At 41.5% G+C, this 23,184-nt stretch overlaps 1 protein-coding gene across 1 annotated transcript in view; it reads left to right on the top strand.

The window, feature by feature from the left end:
* The window catches only part of PPP6R2 (protein phosphatase 6, regulatory subunit 2), a 55,477-nt gene that overhangs the window by 21,897 nt on the left and 10,396 nt on the right, over positions 1-23,184 (top strand). Inside the window, exons 6-20 of the mRNA XM_009698084.1 lie at positions 1-107; positions 1,349-1,475; positions 1,982-2,134; positions 2,865-3,068; positions 3,728-3,792; positions 7,802-7,917; positions 9,552-9,637; positions 9,972-10,052; positions 11,942-12,039; positions 14,740-14,797; positions 16,370-16,497; positions 17,436-17,608; positions 19,064-19,226; positions 19,645-19,733; positions 20,899-21,106. The exon at positions 1-107 is cut by the window's left edge and continues 28 nt beyond it. Of these exons, the coding sequence (XP_009696386.1) occupies positions 1-107; positions 1,349-1,475; positions 1,982-2,134; positions 2,865-3,068; positions 3,728-3,792; positions 7,802-7,917; positions 9,552-9,637; positions 9,972-10,052; positions 11,942-12,039; positions 14,740-14,797; positions 16,370-16,497; positions 17,436-17,608; positions 19,064-19,226; positions 19,645-19,733; positions 20,899-21,106 (1,856 nt within the window). The remainder of the gene's footprint in view (positions 108-1,348; positions 1,476-1,981; positions 2,135-2,864; positions 3,069-3,727; positions 3,793-7,801; positions 7,918-9,551; positions 9,638-9,971; positions 10,053-11,941; positions 12,040-14,739; positions 14,798-16,369; positions 16,498-17,435; positions 17,609-19,063; positions 19,227-19,644; positions 19,734-20,898; positions 21,107-23,184) is intronic.

Here is a 23,184-nt window from a genome sequence, read left to right as displayed (position 1 = left end):
TGCGTGGAGCAACTCCTGAAGAATATGTTTGATGGAGAACAGACTGAAAATTGCATAGTGAATGGAACACAAGTTCTTCTGACATTGCTGGAAACAAGGCGCTCTGGGTAAGTTAGCACTTGCTTCTCCAGCCAGAACAATTTTAAGAACTCCAGTCTAGTTGGACTTAGGCAAAAAAGGAAACTTTTTGGCCTAGTGTGAAGTGCTGTCTAGAAATGAGTACAAGAAGAGCTGTTTGGGTTTTTTGATGCTGTATCTGTACCTCATAGTAGTTGTACCGGTTGGCAACTGGGCCCTTCTCTGGGCTCTTGCAGTTCTCTTGCACGTGTATAGCAAAGTCTTGTCTGTAATGTCAGGGAGCTTGCAGCACAATGTGCGCCGAGTGGGCGAGGAAACAATACAGCGTGCATAGTCTGTGTGATGGTGTGTGCATATATATCTATAGCTGTATGGTTTTCCTTTTGTTTTTTAAAATTATATCCCCCTTTTATTTCTTTTTATGGAGATAGAGGAGAGAAGAGGCAAAAGAGAGTTCTGGGGAGGAAGTGAGACATTGAAAATCTCAGTTTTTTAAAAAAGGAGACAATAAGGAAGAGTGAAGGAGATAATGGAAGCTTAGGAAGAGGTACTGGAGAGAAGGACAGAAGGTGGCACTGGGCAAACAAGTTGCTAGTCAGAAAGTCATGTGCAGAGTTAAAACTGAAAAGTTGAGGTACTCATTCTGCTGTGTCTTGTGCCCAGGATCTCTGAAGATTTATGAGTCGGAGGCTTAGGGGTTCTTATCTAGCCCATTCCTGCCTTGCTGGAATTACATTTCATTACTGAAATGAAAGCGGTTTTTATTCCAGTGTGAGACTCTACTGTTGGAAGGGGCTGGGAATAGTTGTAATTTACTGCTTGCCAATAAAGAGGTATGAGTAGGAGCACAGCTATGTGCCTGCTCAAGGTTTTCATTGGTTAGTATATTTATGTATGTCTTTTTGAACAAGTGTAGAAGGTTTACAGTTTTTAACAGATGTTTATAGTTAACTCTTGCTGATGTAATTTACTTTCCAAATGTTTGGGAAGTTTTGAAAACCAGGAAGCACTTCAGTACTTTGTCAGCTCCGCAGACAGCTTATGGTCTGTCTTCTCACTCATCTCAGTCACAGTTTTGATTATGTCAATAGGATCTTGTAAATGATATATTAATATAATGCAGTTATGTAAGTTTATTCAGTAGCTGGAAGTTATTATTTTTCATATTCATAGTTCATTTTCAAGAGAAAATGACCAACATGGACAGTGTGACTGGAGGCCATTTCAAGATTTTGTCAAATCTTAACTGTTGTGTGTTTCTGCTTTACAGAGTGGAAGGACTGATGGACTCATACACTCAGGGATTTGAAAGGTCTTACACTGTCAATAGCAGCATCTTACATGGTATTGAACCAAGGCTAAAGGATTTCCACCAGCTGCTGCTCAACCCTCCCAAGGTAGGGCATTGCAGCCTTTCGCGGGAGCAAACGGCTCCTGACCTGCATTTCAGGGGTTCCCTTCCCTTATACGCAGGCTTTCTGGATATTTTCTGAAAACACCATATGCTGGAACAGGCAAACGTTATTTGAAGAAAAATTCACGCTTAAAGTTTACCAATCAGGTGCTTAGGGACTGGGCAGTAGGAATTTCGAAAACCATTGTGTTTGAGTAAAACCGAGAAGTAGAGATACGTTGGGACTGGTGGCTCGTGTAAAGATGGTTAAGGGGTGAAGAGAAAGGAACTTTTAGTTAGTGGGTATTTTGATTTTAATCTTCGGTTTTGGAAGTGAAAGTCTCACAGTAGTCGCACGACACTGTCCTCTGGGTGTGGGAAGATGGTTTAGATTTACCTACAGGGAGTATTTATGAAATGAACTGGTTATGTTGAGTCAAATCATGGTGCGTGCACACTTGAGGAAATGTTGGTCGTCGTTGAGGTCCTCATTATCTATTTCTCTGGTAGAAAACAGCAATCCTAACTACAATTGGTGTCTTGGAGGAGCCACTGGGGAATGCTCGTCTTCATGGATCTCGTCTAATAGCTGCTCTGCTTCACACAAACACTCCCAGTATTAATCAGGAACTATGCAGACTCAGTACCATGAATTTATTACTTGTGAGTAATACAGTGTGACACTGTGAAGGGGGAGAGGGGGAGTAACTTTAAACTGGGAACGTTTTTGCTTTCCCTTTCATCTGTTCAGTGCCAGGTAGTTTGTTTCATGTGTGCCAGTGTCTAATTATTTTTCTAATCTGTTGAAAGCAGGAACATGCATCCTCAGAATAGCTTTTGTAATACAAATACAGTTGCTTACTATTTTGAACTGAACCTCATGCTTCAAATGTGTTGTTAGCTTAGCTTAGTAGTGTGTGTGCAAAATAGTCTGGTTGTTGAGAAAGCTTGGGTATGTTGTGTATGTCAGCTCTCGTAATACTGAGAGCTGATCTTTTCCTCTAGCTGTAAACGGGGACGTGTTCTGAAAACTGCCAATATAACCTGGGCAGTCTTTAGAAAGTAATTTTTTACTTAGAAATTATTTAGTTAATATTTTTCTTACGATTAATTCAGCCACAGGATAGATAACTTTTTTTTCAACATGTCTGTGCTGTGAGCCCTAGCTGTGTACGAGAGTATCTCCAATGTGCTCAGTTTATTGGAAAGTACACATTACAGCAGAGCAACAGAGCACGTTCAACTCCTGAGTGGATACTGAGGCATACAAGTAGAATTGTTTCAGTGGAATTGTTGGTTAAACAATTAGTTGGGCAATGTTCTAATGTCATTCGATTGTTAAGAATGGGAAGAGGTATCTAGAGTGAATTATTTTGTTTCTCATTTTTTTCAGGACTTATTTTTTAAATACACATGGAATAACTTTTTGCATTTCCAAGTGGAATTGTCCATAGCAGCTATTCTCTCACATTCTGTGCAAGAGGGAAAAACTACTACTAACGACCTAGAAAGCAAAGAAGAGGTGCTGAATGGAAACGTGGCCGCCGAGAACTTAGAGACTCCAGCAAACAATACCGAGAATATCATGGTTACTCATGTAAGTCTGCTCATGTCACCTGAGAATTTTAGACTGATTGATTCAGTCTGCATATGCATTAACAAGAAAACAGCATGATAAACTGTTGAAGAGCATGGAGTTTATTTAGAAGTGTCTACATACAACTTGGTTCTGTCAGTTCTGGATGGAAGCGTATTTGGTTTTGTACTGTTGTTTTTAGCATCCAGTTACAAAATAAACGTACCACCTGTCTCATTTAATGGGCTTGTGAATCCATGTTTTTTTAAATTTTTTTTAGTAAAGATGCTTATAAACTTTGGATAAAAAAACCCCAGTAGCTACAGCTAGCTAACCACATTTTAGCTTCTGCATGGTGGCCCTAATGATGAAAACTTTTTGTTGTGTTTGTGAAATGACAACAATGTGTTCTTCGTTACTGCTGATGTGAAGCCCCAAAGCAGGCAGAAGATGTTTATAGGTATTGCTGTTTTCCCTGGATCCTCTGAGAAAAAAAATTGAGAAGAAACTTGAGTTCTTGGGAAAGATAAGTGCTGAACTTTTAAGTCCTTGTTCAGTAGGAGTGAAGGAATGAACAAAAGTAACTGTAGTTCAGTACAGACTTCCTAAGGCATGAGTCTTACTTTGGCAAACTTCTGAAATGTTCTTCCTATCTCTTTTTTTTTTTTTTTCCCCTCTAGCTGTTCCAGAAATGCTGCCTAGTGCAAAGGATATTGGATGCCTGGGAAGCCAATGACAAAATACAGTAAGGGATTTCAGGTTCAGAAGGCCTTCGTTCTAGGGCTGCAGGTTTAGAATATTGCCTTGAAATGTTCTTTCAATTATTTGGATAATTTACAATTTAATGATGTCAAAAATGATTTGGATTTTGATTGTGATTTGGAATTAGGATTATTTGCATGTTAAAAAACAAATTCACCAAATAGGCATATAATTTGAAAGCATGATTTTTTTAAAAAAAAATGTTTATAACATCTCAATGCAAACACACAATATGCATCTTTCTTGCTTTCTCAGGAAATTACGTAGCATATTAACTTTTTTTTCTCAAATGCCTAATTATAGTCTCCCTAGAGTGAGCCAACTGTGTGGAAGCTGAGGTGGGCAAGTATTTTTGCCCCAAATTAGCCCTGCATTTAGTATTCTAACTTTATAAAACACTTGAATTTCATGCTGGTTGTAATGATTATGAGAACTAAATAATCTGAAAAACCCTAAAACATCTTAAAGTGAAAATATTATCTAAGCTTCTGTTTCTTTGTCCGTCTAAATGTTTTGATCCTCCCTCACTATTTTGGGCTCTTTATGGCTTCAAAGTGCTTTGTAGTGCCGCTGTAATTATTTTAGGCTTACTGTCAGGCCATAATTGGTGGGTTGGGTTTTGGTTTGATTTTTTGTTTGTTTGTTTTGGTTTGGTGTTGGTTTTTTTGGTTGGTTGATTGGTTTGGTTTTTTTCACTCTTGCAACCCCTTGGGCTGTTGATAACAAATTTTGCTGATAGTTTCGTTGCACACCTGTCACTGTGCAGAATTCTGTAGGTAACAAAAATATCTGTGGTTGCCGCTTAAGAGTTTTCCTAATTAAATTAGATAGGAACTAGAGCTTATACATATTTCATGCCAAACAGTTCCAGTCACCACACTGGAAAGAATTTTAATGGTAAGAAAAAAATACTGAGTTAACGAGAGGTATCTCAGATGGTGTGCTTTAAGAAGTTTGAGTTTATATCAAGATTATTGTGTGCTCTCAGTGTGGAGGTGGAATCAAGCACTGGGAGCCCCAGGGTCAGAGATTCTTAAAAATCATCACCAAGAATGGTGGCAATGTATTTTCCTATTGGAACACAGAATTTCTCCTTGGGTTATCTAAGTTTTAGTTATTCCGTATGTTCTTGATGAAGGACATTGTAACTACTGGAATTTAACTTCTAGGTAACCTGCATAATTCTTTTACAGCAATCCATTTGATCTGCCTAGGTAATGAGAATTTAAAATAAAGTCAGTTTGGTAATCAATGTGAGTTTATAGGAAACATCAGTTTACTGTAGCACATCTTTATTTGCCTTCCTATTCATGTAAATGTAGTAACCACCAACTGTGGCATGGTTGATAAAAAGTATTTGAAGGTATTGAAATAAAAGTTAATTCTGCATGTTTGCTGTCTGCATTCCAGCAGTGTGATAAGGACTGCTCAACTCAGAAAAAATGTTGTATAGGTCATCATAGAATCCCAGAACGGTTTGATTGGAAGGGACCTTAAAGCCCATCTCATTCCAACCCCCTGCCATGGGCAGGGACACCTCCCACCAGACCAGGTTGCTCCCAGCCCCATCCAACCTGGCCTTGAACACTTCCAGGGATGGGGCATCCACAGCTGCTCTGGGCAACCTCTGCCACTGCCTCACCACCCCCACCGGGAAGAATTTCTTCCTAATATCTCATCTAAACCTTCCCTCTTCCAGTTTAAAGCCATCGCCCCCTGTCCTATCACTCCCTGCCCTTGTCAGAAGTCCCTCCCCAGCTTTCTTGTCGGCCCCTTTAGGTACTGGACGGCTGCTCTAAGGTCTGCCCGGAGCCTTCTCGTCTCCAGGCTGAACAGCCCTGGCTCTCTCAGCCTGTCCTCACAGCAGAGGGGCTCCAGCCCTCGGATCATCTCCGTGGCCTCCTCTGGACTCGCTCCAACGGGTCCATGTCCCTTCTTGTGCTGAGGACCCCAGAGCTGAAGGCAGCCCTCCCATGGTATACAGCCACAGAAGACAGATACAATAGTGCCGTACACTGCTTTTATCACCATGCACGTTACATTTTTGAGAAAGCTGATCTTTGCAAGTTTGCTGCAAAGTGTACGTTTTTATAGAGAGCCACAGGGCAGTGCCGTGTCCCTTCACCCCATCCACCCACGAGTTTTGTCCCCCCGAGCCCTCGCGCAGCTCGTGGCAGGGCCCTCCTGCCGTGCTGGTGTTCCCTGTGGGTCCCCAGCTGCCCTCATGCAGACGTGGGGGCGGTGGTGCCAGGGGGGCTCTGGGCCCGCAGCGGGGCTGGTGAAGCCCAGGCGCTTGGCAGTGCCGTGGGTACGGCTGGGGCTGTTTGCTCTCTCGGTTTGAGGTGCGAAAGAAATTGCCGTGAGCCTGTATGCAAAAGGCTGTAGCTTAGCATTGGGAACTTGTTTCCAGGTGTTCGTTTTATTTGAATAGTTCTAAACCCTGAATTTGGGGTGCGGGTGCTGTCCTTACTATAGGACTTTTACAGATCTCGTTTATACTGGCTTGGTACTCGGTGTTTTGGTACAGGAACATGTGGAGGGGTAGGACAGGATTATTTTTTTTCCCCAAACCCTCTAGTCTTCACCTGCCTATGTTCAGCTCTAACATTAGGGGAAAGCCTGAGAGAATTTCAGTATCAACTTACCCTTTTTAGAGATTCAGGAGATGATGATTACACTTTTCAAGGGATGTGGAGGTCATTAAAAAAAAAAAAAAAAAGCTTAAAATGTAGCTGTAACTGCATGTGGTCAGGAGAGCTGATACGGTCTGATGGCTTTGCTGTGTTGGACCTCTCCGCTTACGCTGCTGCACACAAATCCCCCGAGCAAGGGCAGAGAAGAATTGACATGAGCACAACTTGCCACCTCAAAAGTGACTGATGGATTTCGTGTCTTCTCTCTCCCAAGGGAAAGCCAAAGTCTTTATTATGCCTTGGCTCTGTTAGCATCTAGGAAAGAAACCTTGGTTTTACAGCTGGAGGCTTCGTAACATGAGCTGGAAACTTCTTATCATCCTGGTTGTAAGAGGTTTATTTTTGTTTAGTTTGCTTCTGACCCACCAATTTTATTTGTGGTGGCTTGGGTCAGCCTTGTGTGCTCTTTGTGCTACATCAAGAAATAGTAATTTCTGAATTTGACTTCAGGATTTGGGATACTTTCATGTGCATAATGTTACCATGAATAATAGCATTGTTTGTAAGAGTTTTGTCTGGGCTTCTTTTCAGCACCTGCTAGTTTAAAGGCAGAAATGCTGTTTCTCAACGTGGTGCTGTGAAATTTCTTACCAGGAAGCTTGCCACTAGGATTTGCGTTTTTCTTCTCAAATTTCATCAGTCCTTCTTTGGATACTGTGGAAAGCAGAATTATTTCAGGCTCTTCATCCCCTGATTTTTAGATTGCTTCTTTGCTCTCCAGTGAAGGAGAACCAATGAAGGTTCAAAGAGAAGAGACTTACAGATTTGTTGGACTTAGTGTTAGCTGCTTTTTTTTTTTTCTTTTGTGAGGGGGAAATCTAATGGTTGTAGATTAGTGTCTTTGTTCTCTTGAATTCATCTGCTCAATACTTGAATTGCAAGTAAAACTCAAAAGCTTTTTAAGTAGTAGCAATGTAAATTCTTATGCCTGTGAGTGTTCTTTAGTGGAAACTATAATCAGATTGTTTATTTCTGCAACAGTCTTTCAGTGTACTCGATTAGCTTCCTCTTTGTAACTGGCTTAAATTTTACCTAGTGTATTCTGAACTGGGTGGGTGATCTCTTTCAATACATGAAAAAACGCAGAGAGGTTCGTTTGTTCTGGGTAGACCCATCCTGCGCCCTCCCTGCTGCTGCTCTGCTGCATCTGCTGTGCTGACCGGGCTTGCAGCGAGGCGTACGTCTGCCAGGCTGCTGCGACGGCGGGGAGCTCGTAGCCTGGCTGGGTGGTGAAAGGGGGTTCTGGCTGTGGAGTCCTGGTGCCTGGCTATGTTGCTACTGGCTGTTTTCTCTTTTCAGGGCAGAAGGTGGAATGAGGCGAGGCAATATGGGCCACCTCACCCGGATAGCCAACGCCGTAGTACAGAACATGGAGAAGGGCCCCATGCAGACCCAAATTAGTGAGTTCATTAAAGGTACATGCTCCATTCTCCATTTCTCCCCCCTGATTAAATAACCCTTGCAGGCCTTCTGAAAGACTTCTATTGCCTGTATTTTGTCAGGATCCCTTTTATAATGAAAATAATTTCCAGTTAAATATCACAGTTTCCCATAACTTTAAAAATAAAGTCTAGACCAAATCTGGTTGGTCTTTGCTTTCATACCATTACATTGAAATTGTTGCAGCTTTCTTTTTGCAACCAGAGACTGAAGGTATCCCTTTTGTTCTAAAGAATGCTTCTTTTCTTCTGGATTTATGTATACATTTATGGTGCTTATTTACAGCAGCCTAGGGTGGTGTTTGTAAGTCGTGTTTCTGTACTTCCTTATTCTTGTACCTGTCTGAGCGAAAGAGAGACACGAGAGTAAATGATCACAGAGGCCCTACATCTCCGCTTTGCTGGAGATATTTGCGTTGCCAGGCTTTGTCCATTGTATCTTCATTGGACTTTATTTTGAGAACTAGTTCTATCTGACATTTTTGTGTCAGAGGAAATAAGATTTTCCATCTGCATCTCTTAAGGGAAACAATGAGCACAAATATGACTTGAGTTTCCATTATTGGCTTCTAATGAACATATCAAATGTTAATTTAGTAACTTGGTGTGTTGTCATATCTACATGGAAATTAAGAAGTTATAAACATTTTAGTAAAGACTGAAAGTTTCACAAGCCTGCTATTTCCCTCTGTTGACTTACTGTGCTGGGTCTGGCTGGGATGATGATAACTTTATTCATAGCATCCGTGTGGTGCTGCGTTTTGGATTTGTGACTAGCATGGTGTTGGTAACACACCACTGCTTTAGCTTTTGCTGAGCAGCGCTTGCACAGCGCCAAGGCTTTCTCTTTTGTCTGCTCTGTCCCCCCCCCCCCAAGTAGACAGGGGGTGGACAAGAGACTGGGAGGGCACAGAGCCGGCACAACTGACCTGGGTTGCCCGAAGGGGTATCCATGCCATGTACTCAGCAGTAGTCACCAGGGGGACAGTATTTCCGAGATAGCTCCTGCTCAGAGGCCAGCTGAGCATCTGTCTGCTGGTGGGAGGTGGTGAGTGAGTGCCTTTGCATCACTTGGTTTGGGCTTTTTTCCCTCTTTTCTTCACTTATTAAAGTTTCTTTATCTCAACCTGTGAGTTTTTCTCACTTGTGGTGTTCCAATTCTCTTCCCCATCCTGCTGTTGGGTGGAGTGAGCGAGCAGCTGGGTGGGTGCTTAGTTGCTGGCTAGGGTCAACGCACCACAATCACCATGAAAGAAAAAAGTAGAACTTAAGTTGCATGTATGCCAGTTTTCAGAAAGTTGTAGTAGAAGTTTTGTATCTTCCACCCACTGTAATTCCACAAGCGAGTTAAGATTGTTAAGCCTGGTAATGTCTTACTGGTTGGCCTAATGAAAAATGTCCTTTCTCTGCAGAATTTACCATTTTTAGACATTCACAAGTAAAATATAATCTAGTTGGGAGAGTGCTTACATAATGCATGCATTGCTCAGCTCGTGTGCAGGTGTATGTGTCTGCTCAAAAACTTCCAGGTGACCACTGGGGCTAGATGACTGCCTTTGATCCCTTCTTATTGATTTGTGGTAATCTTTATGGTGACCTTTTTATTACAGAGCTACCCGAAGATTGTAGAGGGAGATGGGAGAGTTTTGTAGAAGAGACGCTGACGGAAACAAACAGGAGGAATACAGTGGATTTGGTGAGAACACTGACATTGTGCAAATTTCAGATAGACCTGCTATCTTCTGGACTTTCTTTAACTAAAAAAAGTTACATTGCTGATTTTGGTTTTCTACTTTTGCTTGTTTTTATGAAGTAGGTTTACAGGGACTGAGTGTTTGTAGAAAACATAGTAGTTCTTCAAGCAGCAGCAGCCCTGATACATGTTGGTAAACTCTAGTCCACGTTCCTGTGTTATTCATTGGGACAGTTGCTGCCTTCTGGGGAGTTTGGGCTTTGACTGTCTGTGTGGAACAAAAGTATCTGAGCTTTCTTAGCTTTCACTTGTGCTTATTTTTTTGTGCTTTTTTCAGGTGAGCACTCACCATCTGCACTCTTCCAGTGAGGATGAAGACATTGAGAGTGCTTTTCCCAATGAGCTTTCTCTCCAGCAGGTGAGTTGACAACGTACTCTTCACTATTCCTGGGAAGCTTGCTTCTCCGATTCACCCTTCATCCATCGCAGTATAGAGCAGCTTCCTAAATTTTATTCTTAGTCAGTGTATTCAGCTCGTATGTTTTTCCAGGATAGTTACTTACTTCAGTCTAAACTCCAGTTGGGGGTAAATTTGGCTCAGACTGCATGCAAGTCCCAGGTACATGATGGGCCTCGCATTTCTGTGAGGCACTGCATATTTCTTGCTCTTTTCGTGGTTCTCTCCACACTAGGGAGTGGGTGGTCCGAGGTTGTAGCCCAGCTGCACTGAGTTGTTGTAGTTCCCAGCCAAAAAGATAATGTACATTACCTATTTGCAGTAGAATTGGAGCTGATAGAGGGGTTGTTCTGTTTACTCTTGGGCTGTGCGAACTTCTATTAAAAACTGAAAGAGCCATCCTAAAACATTAGCAGTAAAGAGCAGTAAGCAGGAACAGTAAGAGCAGTAAAAAGCCTTGACTTAGGAAGAAACGGAGATAATTTAAGGTTCACTTGCATTTAGCAAAGATCTCAGGATCCTCAAAATCTGAGGTACTCTGCTGAATCTCCATCAAATATATGGAAGCTGCTTTTCAGGATGAAGTATTTAGACAAATTCTTTGAACCTTTTTTGATACTAAGAACATAAAGAGCATTAGCAGAACATACAAGTTTCAACCTGTTTAGTAGGAAGCTACCTATGGGGAGTAAAAACCCAATCTCAGTCTGAAATCTAGTGAAGGGTAAAAATGAGCTGAATATAGTTATTCTTTTGTCTAAATACTCTAACTGGCTACTCTGACATTACAAATACCTTTCTTTTCCTCGAAAGTGTATTAAAAAGGGAAAATTTTCATAAGCAAAAACCTTTGTTAAAAAAAAAAGGTTTTGTCTTTTATTGTGACAAGTGTCAACAGAAATATTGACAGGAGGCTGTAGAACTCCTCAGACAGGAACTCAGGTACTTCATGTCACCTGCAGTGGCTGTAGCTGGAGTGGACTACCTACCAGTATTCAGAATTATCCTCCAAATAGGAGAAATGATCTGAAAAAAAAATTACGCAACGCAAGTGTGACATTCTGTGTAGAGGCAGAAGCAATCCTTTTCGTAAATAGAGAATGAGGCATGGATGAGTAGGCAAGAATGTGACCTAAAGCCTATCTGGACAATTATCCTGGGGTGCCAGCTGGAAAATAGAAGATCCAAGCTGCTGTGGAAAACCAAACATTAGGATATGTGGGAGTATTGTCTCAAAGACATGTGGAGTAATTTTTCCATTCTCCTTGGTGAATGTCCAGTTGGAGGCCATGAACTTCAAAAGTGATTTGTCTTAGCAAAAGGTAATGTAGAGAATAGTAATGAGAATGATCAGAGGTGTAGAACATGACATAAGAAGAAAAGTTGAAAGAATTTGGTCAACTTGGTCAAGAGAAGACAAGATTATATTGAGACATATGCCTCATCCTGCAAGGCGGAGGGGTTTAGAGGAAGTGAAAAGTACCTTCTTGATGGCCATGGTGGGTTTAAGTTGCAGCAAGGTAAATTCCATATTGCATCAGGGGAAAACAAAAAAATGAAAAAACCCAATACAACATCCTAATAGGATAATGAAGCCAAACAATGGTTTCCTAGGAAAATTTTGTAACTCTCTTCAGAAGAAGTTAAAAGCAGATCAGAGAAGCATCTCTCCAGGACTTGCAGAAGTCTGTTTGATCCTACTTTCAGAAAGGAGGCTGGAGTAGATGATTTCTCAAAGTTTGTCAGTTTTCTGTGATATTAATGCTTTTTCAGAATAGGTGTTTTCAACCAGCTTAATTGAATATATTTGGACACCTTGATGATAGCTCTTTTTGGGTTCCGTTGCTCAGGCCTTCTCCGAGTACCAGATCCAGCAGATGACAGCCAACTTTGTGGATCAGTTTGGCTTTAATGATGAAGAGTTTGCAGACCAGGATGATAATATCAAGTAAGTTTATAAAACTTACATGTAGCATTTAAGCCTCTTTGCATCTTATCTTTCTTCCTCTGGTTCAGGTTTTAAAATGAAGCTCACTATGTACCACCTTTGGTTTGAAACAAACGGAGGACTGATCAATGGCTTGGAAATCAGCTGACCTTTTTTTCTTTTTATAGGAGTCCACCCCTCATCTCCAAAGACTGTTGTAGAAACAAGGAAAAGTACTTCTTCATTTTGACGAGAAACAATTTCAATAAAACACACAATTATTATCCAACCATGTTCTACAATAAATTTAATTGCACAGAAAGCAAAGCATTAGAGCTAACTCTAGGCAATTATACAGATACTCTCCGGTGGCATTAAGTCCTTATTGAAAGTAGGAGTAGAAAGAGTAGTGTTCTGATGAAGTCCACAGAAAAGAATTTAACCATTTTCTTGCTTATGAAAAAGGAAACATAGATAAGGCAGGAGCAAATAATAGTTGAAGAAAGACATATATAGGTGGATTTAATGTTACGTGACTTGCTGAATTCAGTGTTCGGAATTTTTTCCTGCTTTTGTAGAACTACTACAGTAATCTAATTAAAACTGCAGCTCATCTTCTCACCTTAAAAATTGTACCTAAGGAAATTACTGGGACTGTAATTATCCCGCTTGTCACAGAGTCACGGAATGGTCAGGGTTGGAAGGGACCTCTGGAGATCAGCTGGTCCAACCCCCCTGCCAGAGCTGGTTCACCTACAACAAACTGCACAGGAACAAGCAAGTTGTCCCTAATGGTTCAGAAATTGTAACTGTTTAGTGTACATTTATTGACAGAAAAGCACTCCAGAAGGACACCCAATGCATTTCCTGCTGGTCAGTTTTGCCCATTTGCTTTCATGTTGTGGTGATGTTCGTCTCACTCAAAGGAATCATTTGTCATCCACAGTGACAGGGAGAGTATGTGGCGGTACCTGCTGTACCTGCCATCCTAGGGCTGGTGCGCCTACACCAGCCAGCGTTGGGTCTGCTCTGCAAAGAACTGCAGGACCCTGGTGTCCTGGAATTCCGGCAGAAGCAGGAAAATTTTAGCCCAGAAACCTTTGGGCATGCTGCATTGCTCCAGCTCTTTGGCTGCTCCAGGTCTGAGTTACTGAGGATTGTTTGGCTGGTTCTGCTCAGACCGTATTTTTAGCGAGTACTGGGCTTCATGAAATACCTGAAATGAAATGACAGTGTGGAAATAGTTTGGCTGCTTCAGGGTTGCTTTCAAGCATGAATCAAGGTAGAGAGTCATAAGATCCTTAGGGTCTTAGGAACTCGATTAGGGTGTTTGCCAGATAGTTGGGAACTGTATTCTAGCATGGAGAAAGATTTGAGTCCAACTTTCCCTTTTTTTTTTTCTGAGCATCGTAGATGTCCAGAACTTTACAAAGGCCAAAAAGTTCTGGACTATAGGAGGAGAGTTTAACTGAACATGGATTACTTAGTTCTACACATTTTTCAAAAATAAAATACACTTTTAACTTCTTATCAGATAGCAGCAAATATTGAACTTCTGAATGTGTAGGTGGAGGGGAAGAGGTAATTTGTGTGAGGAGGTGCTGAAGGTAGCTGGTGTCCGTTTTGAAAATGAACATGAAACTGAACAAATTCTGTAACTGAGATCTGCTGGCCTTCTGCGTATTTGTCAGTAGAAAAGAAGAATATACTATAAAACTGTTCTGGTCTTGAATATTGTGAGAACGCTGCTCCCTGTCATTTGTTTTCTAGCTGTTGAGAACTGTTGCAGATAACAAATTTGAATATTTTAAGAAGTACTAATGATGCTTTAATGTCCTGGTGATTTGCATGACAGTATTTTTTACAAACTGAATAGTTGTCTTTAAAAGAAAGTAACACTGTCGAAACTTAGAGATACATAGATACGGGGAAAAAATACTGCATCCACCCAAACTGCAGTCAGAGGTTGGAGGTTTTTGACCAGTAGCACCCTCTGCTGTTCTTACAACAGATTCTCTGAGCTCGAAATCAGAAATTGGGTAATTTAATGACTTTTGCAGCAAATGTATCTCGGTAATGCGTTGGAGTTGTTGAGCTACTAGTACACTAAAGTTCCCCGAAGTTACTGTAATCATATTAAAAAGTACAGGTGCAGTCCCCTCAGGATTTTTCTGGATATCTGCCCACCGTGCAGGAATCAGCCCCAACTCTGGGTCTTGTCTCATGCCGAAGAACCCAGCGGAATTCTTGAGTGAACGTAGGACTGAAATCCCAGAGCAACTAGGCACAACTCCTTCTCTTTTTAATTACTTACAAGTTTGGTTTTTTTCTGTAAGATTTGGTTCAGCTGGAGAGACTCAGTGAAAAAACTGAAGATAGCCTTTATGCTCCAGAGGTACCATGGGAGTTGCAAAATAACAGCCAGGCGTTGCTGTGGTTGCCATGAAACCCCAAAATACCGTAGCAGCAAGATAATGGCAAAGGTTGTTCATTCAGGTATTGAATCAGACCTGAGAATGAAAATCTGAATCTTTCATCTCAAAGAGAGGACACCGTTGCATGTGATACAGAAGTGGATATTGAGGGAACAAACGCAGAAGGCATCAAGTGGTCATATAAAGTGTCTCTGTGGTTAGCTGTCCTCTGGTCTTGTGTTGGGGATGCAAAAGTGCTCTGCTACTCCATGCCATCACTGAAGTTTTCTTTTCCTTCTTTTTGCAGTGCTCCCTTTGACAGGATCGCAGAGATAAACTTCAATATAGATGCAGATGATGACAGTGTAAGTGGGTATTTTGGGATATTTATTTAATAGGACAGATTCTGGCAAGTTTATGCTGGAATCAACTGTTGTCATTTTGAAAGAAAAAAGATTTGGTCTGGTATTTTGGTCAATGAAAAGGTGTCGTCATAGTTGAGTCCAGTTAAGGAACTCGGAGCATTACATGTACACTCAGAGGATCTCCCTACAGTTAATAGCTTTGGTGAGGATCTTCAGAAGTAGTACTCTCTACATTGAAGAAATATTTCTCTCTCTCTCTCTCTCTCTCTCTGTTTTTCTCTCTGCAGTATTCATCTGTTGTCCTTATTTTTACTTTGATAATCTTTCCATATGCATACTAGGAAAAAATGCAAGTAGAGGGGACTGGGTTTCTTATGGGTCTAAATATTGCCATGCTGTGTCTTGCCTTTTCTGTTTTATTGACCTAAATCAGTACTCATTGAAGAAGCTGGACAGTGGCTAAAAAAGGGGATTCCAGGCTCATCTCTTGACTGAACCTTGTTTTTGTCAATACTAAGATTTAGGTTTCCTTAGTCTTAAAATATTTTCTTTTTCACTTAAACAGTACTACAAAGAGGTTTTTCTTCTCTCTTCTGGCTGCTTTAGACAGTGCTCTGTAGATGCAGAAAATTTGTTTTCTTTTTGAATCTGCCAGCTTGAATCTGCCATACGTCTGCAGCCACGTATAGCTATTTATATACTTATTTTAACTTGTTTTTTTCCCCTGAGTAGGCAGTTTTTGTGTGTGATGGAATTCTAATGCAGCTGTTGGTTTGGACCGTGCACCATCTGGAAGTCACCGCTTAGTCAGTCTTTTAAGTGAGAGATCCCAGAACGCTCAAACAGGCAGACCGTTTGTGTGTTTCTATGGATGCCTCACTTTACTGGTGTCTGAAAACTGTCATTTCCAGAATGGAAGGTTGTATGGTTTGAAGGGGGTGGGTGTACACATGAGTTGAGTGTTGCCATATTTCATGGAATCACAGGATGGTCATGGTTGGAAGGGCCATCTGGAGATCATCTAGTCCAAGCCCCTGGCCAAAGCAGGGCTGTGTTTGCTTAGAAGCTCCCTGCAGGTCTGTCAAGGAGAATGCAGTCAGTGAAAGAAAGGGCACTGCGGGTTCTTAGTCCAAGTGGGACAGTTTGCGTACGTGGCAGCGCTTTCTTAAGTTCCAGGCTGGTCAATCTGCAAGTGTATTCTTAAGGGAATTGTTTCCAGCCCTCTTGTGCAGTGCCTTTGTAGCCCTGCCTCTGTGTGTCGTGTAAGAGAAGAGCTAGGAAGCAGCGTGCAGGAGTTCCTCCTGGTTTGGGAGCAGTGTCGGCTGAGATGCTGCTCTGTCTGTCTTCATCTATCACGGGCTTGCTGCTTCGGAGCATACTGTGCCGTTAGTACTCTTCCACGGCTGAACGTTGCTTGTTGCACTACTTGGGATGTGAAATGAAATAAATGTAGACACCTTCCCGGTATTAGTTGTGTACAAATGCTGTTCTGTGAACTTGCTCATCATTGAAGTTCTTGTTTCTGTCTCCAAAGTAGGAATGGAATTTGATTTCTTTCTAATATTATTTTAGCCCAATGCTTCCCTCTTTGAAGCCTGCTGCAATGAGCGGATCCAACAGTTTGATGATAATGAGGAGGAAGAAGATATCTGGGAAGAGAAGGAGATAACCTATGCAACTCAAGTTAAATCAAGAACACGGTAAGGTGAAAACAAACGATCAATTTACTTTTTTTTCCCTAAACCCTGTGAAACTGTACATGTCAGTTAAGTGTGTGCTTACCTGTTTGTCATTTGTGTGCTGTGAGGCCTTTTTGTGACATAAACCAGAATACTTTCCATGTCACACTTCTGCAAAAAGATTGTCTTGAATGTGAAACAAAGATCCAGTTTGAGGGAATGCAGTAATGATGGAAACACCTTATTACTGAATCTGTTATCAAAGATACTTAAGAAAACCACCCTTAGTTTGAAATACTTAGAACTTACTCCTTTCCTCATATTTGGAGGGGAGGAGGTTAAAAGAATCTTAAGACTGAGGGTAGTAGACAGAAGATTCTTTTTCAAGATGTTAAAAAAAGAGAAGTGATGTTTTGCATGAGAATGAGTGACCTCCTGTGGTGCGTATCTGGCCTTGCAAGTCCTTTACGAGTTTTCATCCCTTTGATATAGTCAGTTATTAAAGAAAGTTACTTCCATAATTCTAAGTCTGCAAATATGATCAAATGAGACAGGAAAAAGGGCCAAGACTTTAACTTTTATTTGCCCAGCACCAGTAAAACTGATTGTCTTGCTCTTACCCAGAATTGATACTACACTAGTATTTCCCTCGTTTGCGCCTGTTTTGTCTGCTCATATCAATCTCCAGCCCTGAATATGTCACTGCAACATATTTCCCATTACAACCCTGCAGATGCATTTTGACAAAGCGCTAAAGGACTTTAGTGGAAATACCTAGAGGAGCGTCTGCTTTTGCCTGTCTGAGCTTTGCATCTTTTGGGGAAATAAGCCCTGAAAAGCATTTGGCATCGCTTGGTCAACTCACAATTTGTGCTTTCTCCCTGGGGCAGGGAGGAAGCAGGTGAGGGATGAAGTGGCTGCTGTAAGGATTTTTTCTAATTCTGAGTTCTGCAATTCAGATTTGGAGCGTCTCAAACCTCAGAGAGTTCGTCAAAAAGCGATCTTGAGAACGGAGATCATGATGGTAGCGTGGACTCTGAAGAAGAGGAGGAAACAGAACAGCAGCCACCTCCTTCCTCAGCAAACAACAAGAACAGTATTTCTGAGCAGAAAGACTCTGACTCCTCTGAAGGTAAAGAGTTTGAAGCAGCACCATCCCACTGGAAATGAGACCTGTAACATCTCTTCGGAGTAGCAGTTTGCAAATTGCCAGGTCTCTATGGCTATTCTATGATTCTGCCTGTGCAGAGGGGAAGTGTGAATTTCAGTCTTCATTTTTTGCCTCTGAAATATGAGTGAGATTGAGCCCTGCCCAGCTTCTTCAGAATAGCAGTGTGATGCTTCAGTTATGCTAGGGCAACCACATGGGTACAAGTACAATAATAGTAGTAGCTGTTCTAGTACTAATACTAATGAACAAATATTAGTGGAGGATTATGACATTAACTCCTTACATTGTATGATAAATTTTCTGTAGACCCTCGCCAAGTATCTCCACACTGCATGTATCTGCCTTTTCTGCCTAACTGTCTTTCTAGTTTTGGTTTGCATGTTGCGAAGCCATCCGTACAGTGCCTAGAGGAAGACTGGAGAGGGACGAGGTTTTCCCAGATCACAGTGCAAATAGTGCTCTCTAAATTCCTGAGACACGCAGTGTTGTCAGCAGGACAAATTCAGCCCACTGAAATGAAGGGACAGAAATGTTTTCCCAAACATTCATTTCACGTTTCGTGCAAGCATTTGCAGGTTTAAAACGTTTCTTTTTCTAGGTGATGTCTTTGTATTGTAACTATGAGCATAATGCGTACTTATTCCAATAATCAGCTCTCTACACCCATTTGGTAGTGTTGGATATTTTCAGTTCTTATTGGGAGGACCCAGTATAAACAACACAGCGGCAGCCTGTGGATGGAGTGCATCAGTTTAGTTACCCTTCTGGAGGCTTTGGTTCAAATTTTGGTTCAGTTCTTGAGTGAGTGTAGGCTTGGTGGATCTCTCCTACTCTCAGTTTTGTTGCCTGCAAATCAATTTGCACATCAGACCTCCGCAATCCTTTCTCTTTATTGAGAAAAGGTAATGAAAAATTTGTGATTTGTAGGAATAGAAGGATGTTCTAATGAATAAGGAGTAGGCTGGGACTGCAAAAACCAAATTATGTTCTTAGTTTTGCTCAAGATCACTTCTGTGATCTTAAACATTTTAATCCATATATCAATTCCTTACCTGTAATTGCCAAAATTAAACAGTTAGTGATTGAAATGGTTGAAAGGCATGCCACTTAGCTTTTGAAAGGAAAATAAGGTACTTAGAGCTCAGCTGAAAATCACTGGCTCAGAGAATGAAGCCGTAATGTCATTTTTCTTAATTGATGCTTCTCTCTTGTGGGAGACATTAATATTTATCAGAAGAGGGGTTTTCAAGCTGATTGTCTATAACGTGTGAGACAGGCAGCTTCCTGTAGATTTTGAAAGAGTTCCAATGGATAGTCTGTCTTTTTATGTCTCTGGGATCACGTTGGAATGTTTTTGGGATGGCCAAAGATTCTGAAAACTTGTAGGAATTCCAGTCCGTTCTTCTGCGTCTCCAGGGTCTGGGTGGACAGCTGTGTTCGAGCCCGTGAACTCGAAGCCCCCCGCACCCTGTGTGGCCATGGATGTTGGGTCAAGTGTATGGGATTCAGCTGCCCCGGAGAACACCACGCCGGAGGAGAAAGGATGGGCAAAGTTTACAGACTTCCAGCCTTTTTGTTGGTAAGAGACGGAGACGTTCTTTCAATTTCTTTATAACTTTTGAATGAAAGAATATATGAAATACGGTTTGATGGAGTACATTGGCTGTAACCTTTTCTTCTTCCCTTTCCCTTCCCCTTGGTACCCCTTTTATTTTTTAATATTGTCTGAGTATTCTGGATCAGGGCTTCATACTTCCCTTTGCCTTCTGATGCTTCTAACTGGTGTTAGCATTCATGTCTTACAATACAGGAATACTTCAGGTATCGTCACTGCTGCTGCGCTAAAAGTATAAAATAAGTGAATACGTTTTCTAGAAGTTAAAAATATTTACGTAAAGAAAGAGTAGGTCCTAGTGATTTCTTCTGTTGGGGATATTTAAAAACACAACCAAAATATCTGTACTTCATTCTCAAGGCTTTTCTCCCCCCTGCTTTAGCTCAGAATCAGGTCCACGATGCAGTTCTCCTGTCGACACAGAAAGCAATGATTCAGATGGAAACCCGAAGCAGAGTCAAGACAAGAACTGTAAGTGAGAATGTTACAAGACAAAACAGATGTATTATTTAAACTGTTTGAAATTCTGCATGGTGTACCAAGTCTACTAGAGAGAACTTCCCTCCAATGTCATCTGCCGTATCTTACTGGAAGGTTCTCTTTTGTAAGAGATCAGTCTCTTAAAATAGGAACTCAGAAATCCTGAATGTTTGTTGGGATAATATTATTCGGCAGGAAAACGATGACATTTAAGTTGGTGAGAGTTAATGTTACAGAGGTGGTTCATTCATAAACTGTTCAAAAGTCCTATTTTAACTGTATGCTTGATTATAAAATTACTTGCCAGAAATTAAAAGGATAGGGTTATACTGTTGGTAATTGTGCCGAGCCAGTTGGTTAACTTCAGTCCGATTTCTTTTCCTCCTCCTTTCTGAGCAAGGAAAAATAAAATTTAACAAAGGACTTTGGTGGAACTAAATTAAGCTTTTGTCTGTAGTACCAACTGAAAGGTGGATAATACTGGGAGGGAGAGCACGGTACTGTTTTCTGCCACATGCATTTTCTGGTATACTCGCCCAGCAGAGCTGGAGGTTCAGTTGGGTAGAGCTCAGACAGGCTGTGACGACTGCTTTCTGTTTGCACATTGTTTAAGCCTGCCCAGGTAGCGATCTTCAGTCAGGCACTGTGCGTTACGTCGAGTTCTCTGTGCAGGTACCAACTTTGGGAAGAAAAACACTTTCTGAGACTGCAGCACTTCTTTGCCACTTCTGCGAGGGGCTTTCCTTGCATGCGGAATCAAAACTGATGAACACTTCAAAAAGTCTGGCTGCTTACATTATACCACAAGACATTCTCAGAGCTAGGTCACAGTCAGCAGGGACCCTGGGAACTGCCTTAATCCTCTGTTCCGAGTTAGCACTGTTCAACAAGCGAAGAAAAGTCTCCTCTGCTGTTTGTATTAAACACAGACATGAGGTGGCAGGTGGAGAGCACTGATTTGTGGGGTTGGGGTTTTTTTTCCTTACTTGCAAAAATAATACTGTGTGCTGTGGGATCTGCACAGAAACCATCATTTAAAATTTGTAATAGTTGTAAACACTCCATTTTGCACCCCCCTGCTTACTCGGGGTAGTACCTGGGGAGTTGTTCCTGTGGTTTTGTTCATTTTGCAATGTGAATTATGTCCTTTTCTCAGTCAGCACTGCCTCTCCCTGTGTTTGGAACGTCTGTGTCACGAGGAAAGCACCGCTGGTGGCCTCAGACAGCAGCTCCTCGGGCGGCTCCGATAGCGATGAGGAGGAGGATAAAGCTGATATCGTCACAGAAACCATCAGCACAGGCTCGGGCCAGGAAACCATCAAGCTGACTATGGATGCTAAAAACGAGAAGGCAGTTTTCACCAGGTGCGAAGGGAATCTCCTTGGGCTGGGGTCCTACTCTGCCCTGGGTTTAGCCCCATGTGTCACTAGGGGTTAACGTATTCCTCTTCCCTTTTAGACACCATGGTTCCAAATGTCCTGTGTGAGCATGTCTTAAAGCTTGCTTGTCACAGGGCTTTTGCTATAAGAAAATACTTATAACGGGTTTATTTTAAGAAACGTGTGTGGCTTATTTTAACTTCTGAGGCATGTCACAGAAGCATTGCCCGTCCAGCTGGCTGGCTGCACAAGAGATCCAGGCCCAGGCTCATGGCAGGGATGCTCGGTCAGATCACACAGAAGAGTCGAGCAAAGCCTCCGTGATGGCACGTGCAAGGTCTGACATGGATTCAGTGTCCCATCTTTCAGGGGGAAGATTTAAATGACTCAAGCTGTCATTTTCCCCTGGTTGTCAAAGCAGTACGTTATAGACAACAAATGATAAAGGATGCAAAATGCCAGAAAAAGATACAGCAGATCCTGAGATTTGTTAGCTTTTGGGCAGCAGTTTGGTTGGAATTGCACGTGCTCAAATCTAACCTACTGTAATAATTTGAGAGGGGAAGTTGCTTTTCAAAACAGTAAGCATCTGGTTCACTTTGGTGCATCCAGAAACATTACCCAATTTTAAGATCTTTGGGTTTTTTCCTCGTATTCCTTTCAAGTCTGTAGGGCATGATTTAACTGGTTGGAGCCCCTGTATTTTATGCATCTCACTCGGGAACAGGTATTTACTTTTTATAATGTTGTGGTTATGTGACTTTTTTGGATAGTCAGCGTGAGCTGCTTGGCATGCGTGCAGGCTCCAGCAAATAGCTACTAGGAGCTAAAAAACAGTGGCTCAGAAAACAAGTGGGCTTACAGAATTAAGTAAAATTATGGAAGGCAGTTAACCAAAGGTACATTTGGTTAGGCAACTCCGAATTGAGTTTTTAATAACATGACTGTTTCTCATTTTTGGTGTCCACCTCAAGTGGCCGTTACCCTTCATACTCACAATGAGCGAGATGCCTGAGATTTCAGTGATTGCATCTGAAGAGCTGTTTTGATAAGTGGAGTTAGTTTGTATGCATAGGGATGGCATAGCCAAGCAGACTGGCTTCAAGAAAAATGAAAGATGAGGAAAATAAGAATACTGCCTGCTGTGCTAAAAGCAGCGTCTCCTGTTCCAGTTTTCAGTGTACTTGAATTATATCTAATTAAATCCATTGGCATGGGTATCTAAAACAAAGTCTGTTCTCCAGATGTTTTTCCTCTCTGAATGCATGGTGTGAGTAGAGTAGTATTACTCATGTGACTGTCTGGATTCACAATATCAGTGTAAATCTTACTTGGCATGTTCTTATGTCTTCCATTTATTTCCTAGCAGGTAGGAATTATTTTTTTTTCTGATTTGGCTGATTAGGTGTTGTGGGCTATACTGCTGTTTCAGGGAGTGTAATTTTTAATGTGTTTTTTTTGAATTTTTAATTTAGTTTTTCTCACTAAATAAGTGTATACATCTCGAGCACGTTCAATAAGGACAAGGCTTCCAGAACCTGCTTGGTTTTCCATGACTGCAGTTCTACAAAACTAACTCCATTTTGGCAAAGAAAGTAAATACTTGAATAACCACAGTCTCTACTTTAAAGGTGTCTGTAGCTTTCCACAACTATAACGGCAGCCAAAAACCAAAATAGAAGCTGTGGGAAGACAGAAACCTGTTACATAGATTGTGATTTCAACCGCTCCAGATCTATTTAGTAGCCAGGTTTCTCCCCCGTGTATGAATTGCCATCTCGACCAGTGATGGTACTGGAAACTTCCTGGTATCCTCAGCTCTCCCAAACCAGTCTGCCTCTGTTGGAACAGACGCAGTTAATCTCAAATGGCCAGTAGTGAATATATTCATTTCTTACCATGTTCCTTAATGATTCCAAGGAAATGAAATATGCTGGAAGTTTAAGAGTATTTTGGGTTGACTGTGTGGTTCTTGATGACTTTGTACAAGCAGTTCCCCAGAAGTGCCCGTCTTCTACCAAACCACATTCTTATTTCTGCAGAAACAGATCTTCCTTCTCCTT

This window comes from Cariama cristata, unplaced genomic scaffold (assembly GCF_000690535.1).
Source record: "Cariama cristata isolate BGI_N322 unplaced genomic scaffold, ASM69053v1 scaffold3634, whole genome shotgun sequence".
Taxonomy (NCBI): domain Eukaryota; kingdom Metazoa; phylum Chordata; class Aves; order Cariamiformes; family Cariamidae; genus Cariama; species Cariama cristata.
Note: the sequence above shows the minus strand (reverse complement) of the source record. Positions and strands in the feature narration are given on the sequence as shown.